This window comes from Hemiscyllium ocellatum, chromosome 23, assembly GCF_020745735.1.
Source record: "Hemiscyllium ocellatum isolate sHemOce1 chromosome 23, sHemOce1.pat.X.cur, whole genome shotgun sequence".
NCBI classification, from domain to species: Eukaryota; Metazoa; Chordata; class Chondrichthyes; order Orectolobiformes; family Hemiscylliidae; genus Hemiscyllium; species Hemiscyllium ocellatum.
Window position 1 is genome coordinate 14,624,807 of NC_083423.1, and position 14,593 is coordinate 14,639,399.

The 14,593-nt window shown below is 47.2% G+C and overlaps 1 protein-coding gene across 1 annotated transcript in view; it reads right to left on the minus strand.

Annotated features, from left to right (window-relative positions):
- The window catches only part of plxna4 (plexin A4), a 630,201-nt gene that overhangs the window by 73,910 nt on the left and 541,698 nt on the right, over positions 1-14,593 (minus strand). The window contains exon 22 of the mRNA XM_060842703.1: positions 9,446-9,714. Within this exon, the coding sequence (XP_060698686.1) occupies positions 9,446-9,714 (269 nt within the window). The remainder of the gene's footprint in view (positions 1-9,445; positions 9,715-14,593) is intronic.

Below are 14,593 nucleotides of genomic sequence, written 5' to 3' on the forward strand. Positions count from 1 at the left end.
GAATTCACCTGACATACACATCTTTAGACCGTGGGAGGAAACCACAGCACCCAGAGAAAACCCACACAGACTTGGGGAGAATCTACAAACTCCACACAGTCACCCAAGGGTGGAATCGAACCCAGGTCACTGGTGCTGTGAGGCAGCAGTGCTAACCACTGAGCCACCATGCCACCCTATTGCTATACATAATAAGTACTGTGTTAAAAACAATGTCAGTATATGTGTTAAATAGATTGTAAGCCATGGAAAGAGATCAGTCAGCCTGAACAGTGTACACTTGCATTCTGTTCCACAGGAGCTTCTCCCGTTATCTGACCCTCTCACAACGCAAATAAAAGCAAAATCTTGTGGAAGGTGGAAATCTGAAACAAACCCAGAAAATGTTGGAGAAACTCAGCAGGTCTGGGAGCATCTGAAGAAGTCATACCTGACTCAACACATTAACTCTGCTTTTCTCTCCACAGTTGCTGCCAGACCTGCAGAGTTTCTCCAGCATTTTGTGTGTTTGTTCTTTATTACAACACAAGTTGCTATTACTTTCTCTTTCACATTTTTATCAAACTGTCCCTATAGCTCTATTATTTATCTCAACTACACCTTATGGTAGCAAGCTCCACATTCTAAACACCCTCTTGATTAAAGAAGTCCCTCCTTAATTGAATTTATTTGTAACTATTTATGACATGTGACTTTAGCGTCCACTACAAATTGAAATATCTTTCATACAGTTGGACTATCCAATGACTTCACAACACTATCGGTATATCCAGCTGGAAGAATGTGTTCATCTGCTGGCTGTGGCTCAGTTAGTGCACTTTTCTCTGGAAGTTGGAAGATTGTGGATTTGATACCCATTCCAGAGTTTCAGCATTGAAATCAAAGCGATACTCCAGTGACAAAGAGGGAGCACTGCACCATTGCATGAGACATTAGATCAAAGTTCTCTGGTCTCTGAGGTGGATAGAAATTAGCAGTTGAAATGACATCAAAGATGACCTAGGCAGATATTCTTGGACTCCCAACCCCTATTCCACCTTCAATTAGCATCACAGAAAAACAGAATATCTGGCCATTATCACATAACTGTTCATAGGAGCTTGCTAGGCTCAAATTGGATGCAGCATTCCTCAATTACAACAGTGAAGTACTTCAAGAATAGTTGTAAAGAATTTGGAGATGCCCAGTGGTCAGAAAAGGACCTTTCCAATGCAAGTCTGATTGGCTGTGTGTAAGAAGCAGTCTCTGATGTTGGTGGAAAGAAAGATAAATCTGGAGATGATTTCAATTGATGGATTTGGGCAAACAAAAGTACAATACTTGGCATGTGTTCAACAACTGAAGGTGACCCAACACCATTTTTAGCAGGACAACTCAGGGTGGGTAATAATTCTGCTCCTGCCAGCACTGTCTATGTTCCAGCTAAAGTAGCCCTGCAGCAAAGGATAAAACTGGAACCTAGTCCTTACACACGTATAGGGTTTACTTTTGTAGAGATGCACATTATGCTTTGTACACTTTCAATGTGAACCACAGGTGAATCTCCAGTTAATGCCTACCAGCTCAATTCAATCAAACATCCAAGTAATTATCCACATCTATCGTCAAGTTGTCTAACCTTGTAAAGAAGATGAGTGACAGTGACACGGGAATGCAATCTATGTTCTGCATTATTTTAATCAGCAATACAGTGTAGCAGTGACAAATGTGACAGGGGTGCACGGGGAGAAGAGATTAGGAGTGGCAAATTATCAACAGGCTTAATGGTGACAGAGCTTAACTTAAACTTATGATGTCTAATGAGATGATGGTTATATAAGAATCACAAAGTTATCACTCATAAGCTGTGCAATATTAGAACTAAAGATGCAAGTGCTACTGAAATAGTATGCTGAAGGTGTTGCTTTTAATTAATACCAACGCTTCTATCACCAGGAGAGTTTGTCTTCCTCATATATATCAGCTTCTATCTGTTTAACTCAGTGGTACCTTTCTCATCTTAATTCAGATGTGCAAGGTTCAATCCTCATACCAGGGTTATAAACATATAAGCTACTCAAATACAGAGTTATTATTATCACTGCATAGTTGCAAGTGCTATCTTTTTGGTCAACTGTGGGTTAAAGCACCTCTGGAACCATTTCAAAGAAAATCACAGTCTCCTGGCCAAACTTATGACTTGATCAATGTTACCAAATCAAAGAGATAAATTAGACGTTCATTTCAGTGCTGTTTGTACACTGTACACTGAATGAAACAGTTGCCATGTCTACCTAACGATGACTGTGACTGCACCAGGAGAAAAACAGAATTCACTGAAGTGCTTCAGGATGCATCTTTGCCGTGTGATAAGGCACTTAAATAAATGCAGGCTCATTATTTCCTTATAGGTGTGTTTAGCCAGTTTACAGATATATTGAATCTAAGTTTGTGGAATAATTAAATATGATTCAGATGTTAAGAGGCAGGTAAGCTGATGCTGAAGCCCACACAGAGCAGAAGCCTTGGGTGAATGTTCCTCTTCAATACAGAGTGGAAATTGATCCTTATTTTAACAAGACACCTTCTCGAAACAAATGGTGAGGGAAGTGATTGTGAAGCTAATTCAGACTGGGAGACAGCAGGTTCCCCAGCTTGTACCAGATGGTTCAATATGCAGCGATAGTGTGGCTGATGATTCGCGTTGAAGTGGCAAATGTACTGTGAGACACAGCTTTTCTGCACAGACTGTCGAAAGACAGAGGGGAGGGGGCAGGGAGATGGTAAAAATCATCCTGCTCAACAATTTTAGCACAACAGTTAACATGGTTAGGAGACCGGAAATCTGTGCTGATATTTTCCGTAAAAAGAACAGGAGGGCCCCCACTCCTTCCCCTCCTCTATCGTGCAGTTTTTCCCGGAATGCTTTTCACCCCGGTCAATTGCGTTCACGTTTCTGCCTGTGGAAGGAGTTCAACCCAAGCTCCATCAATCCCACTATGGGCCAGTCAACCAAGGGGTTCATCATTCAACTGTGATCTACTCGCAATCACTCCAGCTAAAATGCCATGGAGAAACACTTGTATTCGATGAAAGCACTCTTTGGTATTCCAAAAGGGAGCAGTCCCGGAGCTCCAAGCTGCTGCAGCACGTTCGGTGTTCAGTCAGAGCACTCACTGGGATATGTATTCAGCTGCATTGCAACCCTGCAGGGATCCATTTCAATGGGACTTGCAAATCTGACCTGCAGTATGCCCTCAGCTTTCCATATGTAATCATCAATTAAAGCACACTTCACAACTCCAAAAGAACAATGAGAGCTGGGCATGGAAATTATCCATCCCTTCATCATTCAACTGTGATCTACTCGCAATCACTCCAGCTAAAATGCCATGGAGAAACACTTGTATTCGATGAAAGCACTCTCCGTCTGTTATATGGGAATCAGGTCCCAGACCTTCTGCTGTTTCTGCAAGCTTTCAGTATCTGGAAGTTGATTTACTGCTGCGTTTCATCAATCGTGGATGTGCAATGGTAAGGTTATTATAGACACTGTCCTCAGGGGCAGCGAGCAGGAGTAAATTCTACCACCCATGCCCCCCCACCCCTCCTCTCCCCCAACACTTGGAGCACACGAACCAGTGAGGCAGAATTTGAAGATGCTTGCGTTCACCAATATATACTCTGGCCAGAACTCCTGTTCTCATTACTGTCTGTCTGACAAAGGCTTGGTGCCCCGCATGGACACAAGGTTGCAAACAGGAAACCCCTCACAGCTCTGCACTTCACTTCAGGAGCCTGTGCCTTCAGGAATTCACTGCCCAGGATGGACTTCTATATCTTTCAGTACTTTCCCACCTCCTCCCCCATCCCCCCCCCTCCCCACCCCCCCCAACCCTTTGCTCAAAGTCAGCTCTTGGTCACGTGTCCCAATGCATGTGTCCCTTCTTCGGCTCAGCCTCAGTTTTGATCCAATGACTGGTCCTGGGGATATTTCATGATATGATGGCAGGAAAGTGGTGCTGAAGATGTTCAGATCAGCCACGATCTCACTGGATGGGGCGAATGGCCTACTCCTGCTCCGAAGTCTTAAGGTCTTTTTTCTTTTTTTTAAAACCCCCAGACTACCGCCTAAAAGTCTTATGGTCTTACATGCAATTGGGCACTTCGATCAGGTGAATGACATCACAACCCTCGACAGATGTTAATAGACAGTTGGATTTATACATGAGTCTGTACAACTTAGATTTTGATTGTCATAAATACATAGCATATACAGTTCAACTTCATAAACTGTTTCTGATCTTTCTCACCAGGGTACTGACTTCATGGACTGACATTCATTATCATCTGCCCTGCTTTTTCAGTCATGAGTATTGCGGTTCCCTTTCCTGACTTGCCACACCGGTTTCAATGGAGGTAGACAGTCCAGAAAATCCTGCTGCTTCTACCTTGTGGTCATGACTGTAGCGTGAGGCAGAGCAGTTGCCTCTTTGTGCTTCCAGTTGTCCCTGTGCTCAGCAGCATGGTCAAACACAACAGTCCGTCCCTCTCAAAGGGAGGCCCCTCTAGTTGATATTGTTGGAACTGTACAAACAGAAAAAGGAGTACCCGCGATGAGAGGTGTCTCCAAGATGGCAGACGTGGCATTGCAGGCAACAGTGTTGGAGAAGCGCTGATGAAGGGATACTGGCAACCAGGAGATCCTGGAAGATCACCATCAGGAGGGTGTGGGAGATGTTAGCTGTGGGTGGGTAATTCCCAACCTCTAAAGCTGGGAACCTGGCAGCAGTCTTAAAAACCCATGTCATTCACTAATGCCCTTCATAGAATCCCTACATAAAATCCCTAAAGTGTGGAAACAGGCCCTTCGACACTGACCCTCCAAAGAGTAATCCACCCAAACCCATTCCCCTACCCTATTATTCTATATTTACCCCTGACTATGCATCTAACCTACACATTCCTGAATACGATTGACAATTTAGCATGGCCAATTCACCTCATCTGCACATTGTGGGAGGAAACCGGAGCACCCAGAGGAAACCCACATAGATGTGGGGAGGATGTGGAAATTCCACACACAGTCGCCCAAGGCTGGAATCAAACCCGGGCCCCTGGCGCTGTGAGGGTGTAATGCTAAGCACTGAGTCACCATGCTGCCCTTCAGGGAAGGAAATCTGCACCCCTGACCCAGTCTGGTCTACAACTGACTCCTGACCCATAGCAATGTGATTGACTCCAAACTGCCATCTGGGCAATTAGGGATGGGCAATAAATGTTAGTCCAGCAAGTGACAGCCAGATCCCATGAATGAATTAAGAAAAGCCTAAGACCTGACAAGTGTGGTCAAGGTCAGTGAATACATCACATGACATCTTATACACATAACAACACCAATCTGCTCAACTAACCACACAACTCTCCTGTAGAACACCATACTGACACCCAGTGCTCATGTTTAACAAGCAGATGATCCAGCTGAACCTCAGAAATCTGTCAATGCTGCTAGGATGATCTGCTGCTAACTTTCAATACCTTAATCTCTCTCCCCCCGCTACCTCTGACTTCCTCCACCTCTCACCCCACTCCATCTCGCAACCCCCCTCCACCACTCAACCCCCTCCACCTTTCAATCCCCTCCACCTCTCAACCCCCTTCCACCTCTCAATCCCCTTCCACCTCTCACTCCACTCCACCTCTCACCCCACTCCACCTCTCAACCCCCCTCACCTCTGCCCCACTCCACCTCTCACTCCCCTCTTCCTCTCACTCCCCTCCACCTCTCACCCCCCTCCACCTCTCACCCCCTCCCTCACTCTCTCCATCTCTCATCCCCTCTAACTCTCACTCTCTCCATCTCTCACCCCCTCCATTGCTCACTCCCTCCATCTCTCTCCCCTCCACCTCTCACTCCCCTCCACCTCTTACCCCCCTCCACCTCTCACTCCCCTCCATCTCTCACTCCCCTCCATCTCTCACCCTCTCTAACTCTCACTCCCCTCCATCTCTCACTCCCCTCCGTCTCTCACCCTCTCTAACTCTCACTCCCCTCCATCTCTCACTCCCCTCCATCTCTCACCCTCTCTAACTCTCACTTTCTCCATCTCTCACCCCCTCCATTGCTCACCCCCTCCACCTCTCTACCTCCGTCTCTCACTCCCTCCGCCTCTCACTCCCTCCACCTCTCACTCCCTCCATCTCTCACTCCCCTCCACCTCTCACTCCCCTCCACCTCTCACTCCCCTCCGTCTCTCACTCCCCTCCGTCTCTCACTCCCCTCCGTCTCTCACTCCCCTCCGTCTCTCACTCCCTCCGTCTCTCACTCCCCTCCATCTCTCACTCCCCTCCGTCTCTCACCCTCTCTAACTCTCACTTTCTCCATCTCTCACCCCCTCCATTGCTCACTCCCTTGATCTCTCACCCCTCCACCTCTCTCCCTCCGCCTCTCACTCCCTCCGCCTCTCACTCCCTCCGCCTCTCACTCCCTCCGCCTCTCACTCCCTCCATCTCTCACTCCCCTCCACCTCTCACTCCTTCCACCTCTCACTCCTCCCACCTCTCACTCCTCCCACCTCTCACTCCCCTCCACCTCTCACCCTTCCGTCTCTCACTCCCTCCGTCTCTCACTCCCTCCGTCTCTCACTCCCTCCGTCTCTCACTCCCCTCCGTCTCTCACTCCCCTCCACCTCTCACTCCCTCCACCTCTCACTCCCCTCCATCTCTCACCCCCTCCATCTCTCACCCCCTCCACCTCTCACCCTTCCATTTCTCACTCCCTCCGTCTCTCACTCCCTCCGTCTCTCACTCCCTCCGTTTCTCACTCCCTCCGTCTCTCACTCCCTCCGTCTCTCACTCCCCTCCACCTCTCACTCCCCTCCACCTCTCACTCCCTCCACCTCTCACTCCCTCCACCTCTCACCCCCTCCATCTCTCACCCCCTCCACCTCTCACCCTTCCATTTCTCACTCCCTCCGTCTCTCACTCCCTCCGTCTCTCACTCCCTCCGTCTCTCACTCCCTCCGTCTCTCACCCCCCCACCTCTCACTCCCTCTACCTCTCACTCCTTCCGTCTCTCACCCTTCCGTCTCTCACTCCCCTCCGTCTCTCACTCCCCTCCGTCTCTCACTCCCCTCCGTCTCTCACTCCCTTCCATTTCTCACTCCCTCCGTCTCTCACTCCCTTCCGTCTCTCACTCCCTCCGTCTCTCACTCCCTCCGTCTCTCACCCCCTCCGTCTCTCACCCCCTCCGTCTCTCACCCCCTCCGTCTCTCACCCCCTCCGTCTCTCACTCCCCTCCACCTCTCACTCCCCTCCACCTCTCACTCCCTCCACCTCTCACTCCCTCCACCTCTCACCCCCTCCATCTCTCACCCCCTCCACCTCTCACCCTTCCATTTCTCACTCCCTCCGTCTCTCACTCCCTCCGTCTCTCACTCCCTCCGTCTCTCACTCCCTCCGTCTCTCACCCCCCCACCTCTCACTCCCTCTACCTCTCACTCCTTCCGTCTCTCACCCTTCCGTCTCTCACTCCCCTCCGTCTCTCACTCCCCTCCGTCTCTCACTCCCCTCCGTCTCTCACTCCCTTCCATTTCTCACTCCCTTCCGTCTCTCACTCCCTTCCGTCTCTCACTCCCTCCGTCTCTCACTCCCTCCGTCTCTCACCCCCTCCGTCTCTCACCCCCTCCGTCTCTCACCCCCTCCGTCTCTCACTCCCTCTACCTCTCACTCCCTCTACCTCTCACTCCCTCTACCTCTCACTCCCCTCCACACACCCTTACTCTCCAATGTCATTGAGAGTTTTGAGGATGGCAGAATCTTCCTGTCACGTGTTCTTTTCCAGTTCCCAGCTCCTCCCCATCCTGCTACCTGGCATCAAGCTGCTGACAGTGTGACCCCAGGACCTCTTGCTTCTCAGTTCCCTCATGCCCAGAAACCTTTCCTTCCAGATTGCTGCTTTCAGACTCCTGGCCAGCTCTATGGTCTGATGGGAAACAAGTACACAGCACTGACAAAGAGGTCCTTTTAACAGTCGTAGAGTCATAGAGAGGTACAGCACAGAAACAGACCCTTCGGTCCAACTCGCCCATGCTGACCAGATATCCTAACCTAATCTAGTCCCATTTTGCCAGCATTTGGCCCATATCCCTCTAAACCCTTCCTATTCATATACCCATCTGGATGCCTCAGCCACCCAGATACCGGCACTGCATGTAACTTGGAGGTGAAGGTACAGTTGGGATCACCACATAGTGAAGCATGAGGCAAGAGCAGGCTTCAGCCAGGTCAGGGTAAAGGATGGCACATGTGCCAGTGCAGCAGAGGGTGAGGTGGAACAAAAATTCTACTCCAGAGAAGGTAGATGAGGACCTCATTGGGCAGTGTACAAAGAGAATGCAATGTTACATTGAATGGGTACTCTAGACGCATTGCCTAATCTGACAGACACCTCTCAGTCACAGCTAAGCGCACGGATGGAGGCGTGGTCCAGTTCCAAGCTGAGAGAGGCTGTCACTGCAGCGTATGCCCTCCTCGCAGCCTCTATTCTACCTCTCTAATTTGCCTCAGATCCAGGGGCACTGTTCCTGCTGTCATTATACCTGTTGCAGTCACAGTAGGGACAGGTCAATGATGATGCAGCAACACACACTGTTGAATACAGGAACTCACTGCCCAAGCTCCAAAAACACTACGGAGGATTCCTAGACCCCTTTCAATCACAACATCTCTTTACAATGAGCTGATTGGCAATTCGAGGGCCCAGTGTTTTAGGTAGTTCCAGTGCAGGACCCACCTTGAAGCATAATGCTCATTTTCCACTCAAAGCATTGTCCGAATTTGTGGCCTAGACCTGCCCACAGCAAGGTGGGTACCCTGGCACTGCCTCCTCTGGTGGGATTTCATGACCCCAGGGTCAAGTCCTCTCATTGTCTTCCAGTACACACTATCCCACTGGCATGGGTACTCATCTCAAGGATGTGTGCCACACAAGCTGGCAGGGAACGGAGCTGAGCAAAGTTGTACGGGGGTTTCATAGTGCAGGTGAATTTCATGCCTCAGATGGCTTGTAACTGTCAATTTTTTTTTCAGTGAAACTCTGCCTCATATGCAAGGAAGAGGAGACACCTTTTGATCTGGATCACAGTTATTGCTGGCAGGAAGCAAGGCATCTGCTGAAAGATTTGCACATGCAACATTACCTGAACATTTTTTTTTGAACTGGCTGGAAGAGGTCCAAGTCTATCCCTTCACAACTTCACTTGCTTGCATTTTCAGCAAAGCTCTCTCTATCTCTTCAACATGTTCTGCTTGCTTCTTCACTCTGTACCTTGTACCCCTTGGTATCTGAACATGTTGCCTCCGTCAATAATAGATCCCTCCTCATAAGAGGTGTCAATTATCAACCAAGACCTGATCAGCCTGATTTGCGAATGATACCTAAGAAAACAAAGCCGGAAAGTCTTACCTCCTCAGCAGAAGTTTGGGGTGGTTTTTGCTTTCCAGGTTTTTGTCAATAAGGTCAGAGAGCAGCTGCTTCAGCACGTCGGTGGCGTACTCCAGTTTCGTCTGAAGGACGGTCATGATTAGTGAAGCCACGTTCCCTCGGTCCCTCATGGAGAAACTTCGCTGGGACTCCAGCGTCCGAATGAAGGTCAATAAGAAGATTTTGTTGTTGATCAGCTGGCCAAACAATGTCAAGCCCTTCTCCACTCGCTCCTGTCTGTAGCCGGGAACCTTGGGAGGCAGACAGACATCAAATCAATAATCAAACCCCTGGAGCAATCATCAGCAAGTCCTTCTTGGTCTTGCACCAGACTCAATTCTCTCCAATCACCGCCACCAACCCTCCCCAAGTCACAATGTTTGTACATGAAACATTATTTCTGCAGCTATACCATAACATTAATGCTTACAGCATATGCAATGGATGTAAGCAGGAAGTAAAACATACGATCACACAAACATGAGTAGGCCAATCAGTCCATCAAGTCTGTCACACCATTCAATATGATCACGGCTGATTGATTTAATGCTTTTTACTCACCGCACCCTACACACCCCTACCTGCCATTAGTAATCAGAAATCAATCACTACTCTAAATATACTCAAAGACTGAGCCTGTGTTAGGGAATACCAAAGCTCCCCAACCCTCTGAGTAAGAAACTCTCTCCTCATTTTCAATCTCAGTGGTATCCCTCCTTATTATGAAACTGTGAGCCCGGATTTGGACTTCCAACAAGGAACTCTTTCTTCCCTTTCAGCAAAACATGCAAATCAATGTTCAAATCTAAAAAATATAGTTTACCAAAACAAAATCGATCAGCCTGGTTGAGTGTCATTGAGCCCATCGACTGAAAAGTTAATAACTGTGCTTCATGACATATTGGTGCATTGAAGAAAATGAGGAGCATCAGAGACTCTATTGGATCATTAAGGCTCAACCAATCCCCACAAACCTTTCCAGCACATTTATGTCTGAGAAATATGCGATGATTTCAAATTCATGACTACTGAATCTCAATGTCCAAAATCTGGCCAATAGGCTCAGAAAGCAACTGTTTTGAAATCTCCGTGGTGTAGTCAATAGGATTGCCAACAGTAAAAGATTCTAAGGCAGAAGCTGGATATTCTTTAGTAAGCAACTTATCCCCTGACTCCCCAGAGTCTGTTCACCATCCACAAGGTACATGATAGAGGGTGATGGAATACTCTCCATTCATCTGCATGAGGGCAGCTCCAACAACACTCAAAATACCATCCAGGTCAAAGCAGCCTAAATTTTCCCTTATCCACTGGATTCAACATTTGATCCATTCACAATCTCAACTACAGAAGGCAGATGAAAACACCACCGACTGTAAGTTCCCCTCCAAGTCCAGTCTGGTCCCCAGAAGGGTTCCAGAGATGAGGAATTTGCTCATTTGTACATCTCCAATGTATATTCCTTGATGGTTGTCATGGTTGCAAGTTTACGCATTATTTACCTTCACAGATAAGTCTTGGGAAGTTGCCATTAATCACTTCCATTCAGGGTTGAAGAACCCAACTTCCCCCTGTGAACTTGGAGTTGTCTGGAATAGATCATGCCATTTCCTCTCACTACCACCTCAAACTGAGCTGGGGGCATAGGGCCAACAGAATAAAAAGCACGTCCCTTACCTCAGTCTGGGTCAGATTTGAATGAAAACACAGAGGAGGAAATCCAAGTGCCTTATCTCCTGCACGCCCCATTGTAAAATACTTTTCAGAGTGTTGAATGAGTGCAGTTACTTAGTACCAGTTTTATGAACTTGCTCAAGGAGGAAAATTCATTGAGGGGCAAGTTCAGAAAGACTAACATTAGCTGCATAATACTTTATTAAGAACTTCCTACGAAAGCCTACGGCAGGTTAGAGCTGTAGAATTTAAACTGAGTTTAATTCACTTTTGAAACACTTGCCGTGACAAGTACTTCCACCTCCTCACAGCCTCATTAACAAACTGACGGCTTGTGACGTTTAAAGCCATTTTCTGTGGTAAACAAGACAAAGTATTATCTTAATCGAAGAGAAGTAGTTTATAAATAATTGCAAACCGTATTTTCTACCTTGGTGCAACAAACCTGTGCAGGACGCCAAGGGCTAAATATATCGCGGAAAATTTTATTGCCAATCTTGTCTGACTGGAGTTAATTAGGAAAGCAATTCAGAAATGGACAGTGTCTGGGGCCTGATTTGATTCTGCAGTTGCACAAGTGTTTTTCAATTTGGTTCAGAGACAAGAAATAGAGAAGCACTAAAACAAATTTAAGAGTGTCTGTGCCCAACGCACCAAATTGTCACTCAAAACCTTCCCAACTGACAGCTTTGTCCAGTGGGTTGCAATTCACTGATTTAGAGACAGGAATGTGTTGCAGGAAATCTGAGATTAAAGACAGACAGTGCAGGGACATCAAGGAGCATGTTAACGCAGTACCCCACTTCCAATGGAAGCCTAGCCCCACTAAGTCTCATCAATGAGCGAGGTGTCGGGCTTCCATTAGAAAATTGTATTCAGTTCCAATTTCCTTGCATCACTCCACACAACGCTCATCCTGACTGTTTTCGGGTAAACTCGATCACCATATCCTTCCTTATCTCTGATTTGGAGGTGCCGGTGTTGGACTGAGGTGTACATAACACCAGGTTATAGTCCAACAGGTTTATTTGGAAGCACTAGCTTTCGGAGCACTGCTCCTTCATCAGGTGTTTGTAGAGTATAAGATTCTAAGAATTTATAGCAAAAATTTACAGTGTGATGTAACTGAAATTATATATTGAAAAAGACCTGATTGTTTAAGTCTCTCATCATTCAGAATGACCATGTAGGTTTCAGTTCTTTCATGTGTAAATCCCAGAACCTTTTTTTAAAAGTCACATTCTTCCAAATAAACCTATTGGACTATAACCTGGTATTGTGGGATTTTTAACTTTGTACACCCCAGTCCAACACCGGCATCTCCAAATCATGACGACCATCGACACCGCAAACTGTTGGCTTAAAGTGGAGAGGATCTCCAAGAAGATTGCACTTATCGACACAGACATCATTAGATTCTCAATGGAATTAACTGTCCACAACATCATTTTACCCAAATTTAGAATAATCTTAGACACAGGAGGTGATACCATCCCAAGTGAGTAAATGGCCGAACAGGGAACTCTGGGCTGGCACGACGGCTCACAGCACCAGGAACCCGGGTTCGATTCCATCCTGGGGTGACTGTCTGTGTGGAGTTTGCACATTCTCCCCGTGTCCGTGTGGGTTTCCTTTGGGTGCTCCGGTTTCATCCCACAGTCCAAAGTTGTGCAGGTTAGGTGAATTGGCCATCCTAGGACAGTGTCAAGAAGTGTGGCGCTGGAAAAGCACAGCAGGTCAGGCAGCAGCTGAGAAGCCGGAGAGTGGACATTTCGTGTATTCGCCCGTCATCAGGATTGTGCAGGTTTGGTGGGTGAGTCATGGGAAATGCAGGTGATATGGTAGGGGGTGGTGGGTCTAGGTGGGATGTTCTTTGGAGGGTCAGTGTGGACTTGAAAGGTTGTTTGGCCTGCTTCCACACTGTCAGGATTCTATGATTTGGTAAGTGAGAGCTGGTCCTATTTCTGTGCAAGGTCAGCTTATATATAATAGATACCGGGTAACGTTAATCTGAGACCAACTGGTCTCCTGGACAAATTTTGAATAATGAAGGACATCAGGACGATATTTCCCAGACATGCTTTCCCCACAACTGCTGCCTGCATCTAAACTGGCACCAAGTCTTGGTCCCTCTTCCCCTGTGCTCACTGACCTAAAGTTGCAAATGTTGAGGGAATCGAGTATGGATATGTGCTTGTCCCAGAAGCGGTAAACAGCAGCTCATATGAATTGAAGACTGCTGCAGAAAATTTCCATACGTTGGGCACTGGTGAGAAGGGGTATGGTCACAAGAACCTGACACTCAACCAAATCATTCCAGCTTCCTGTGCCAGGGTGATGACCTCACAAAGCTCAGTGCCATTGGTGGGTCGCCCATCCACAATGAGAAGTTTACTGTTGAGCATTTCCAATTGAAACTCAAAGGAGCTGGTCACCTTTTTATGGCCAATACTGAACCAAACACAAGTGGAACCCATTTCTTTACACGCACTGCAGATGCAGTGAAAGATTGCAGCATGCTGCAATGCAGAGGGACCTGGGCATCGTTGTGCATGAACCACAAAACATTTGTAGGTGCAGCCGGTAACTAAGAAGGCAAATGGAATATATTCCTTCATTGCTAAAGGGACAGATTTAAAAACAGGGAGGCTATGCTGCAGTCGTGTAGGGTGCTGGTGAGGCCACACCTGGGGTACTGTGTGCAATTTTGGTCTTCTTACTTGAGAAAGGATGTACTGGCACTGGAGGGGGTGCTGAGGAGGTTTACCAGATTGACTCTAGACCTGAGAGGGTTGGCTTATGAGGAGAGATTTAGCAGACTAGGACGAGACACATTAGAATTTAGAAGATGGATCTTCTGAAACATATAAAGTTATGAAGAGAATAGATAAGATAGAAGCAGGGAGGTTGTTTCCACTGGTGGGTGAAACTAGAACTAGAGGGCATAGCCTCAGAATAAAGGGGAGCAGATTTAGGACTGAGTAGAGGAAGAACGTCTTCACTCAGAGGGTTGTGAATCTGTGGAATTCTCTACTCAGTGAAGCCACTGAGGCTTCCTCATTGACTGTTTTTAAGGCAAAGATTGTTTTTTGAACAGTAAAAGAATTAAGGGTTACTGTGAGAGGGTGGGTAAGTGGAGCTGAGTCCACAAAAAGATCAGCCACAATCTTACTGAATGGCAGAGCAGGCTCAATGGCCCACTCCTGCTCTTATTTCTTATGTTCTTATGTTCTGATTTCCTGGCAATGCCCCTGCCTCAGAGCCAGAAGGACTGGATTCAAACCCCATCTACTCCAGAAGTATGTCATAACACATCTGAACAAGCTGATTAATAAAAAGAATCTGTGAGGTCTAAATAAAAAAAAACTGGTTACCCTAATGGGGGCTGGATGCATTACTTCCCATGAACACTACATTGATTTAGCTCCATCCCTTGGTTCTCTTCACTGGGGTCTT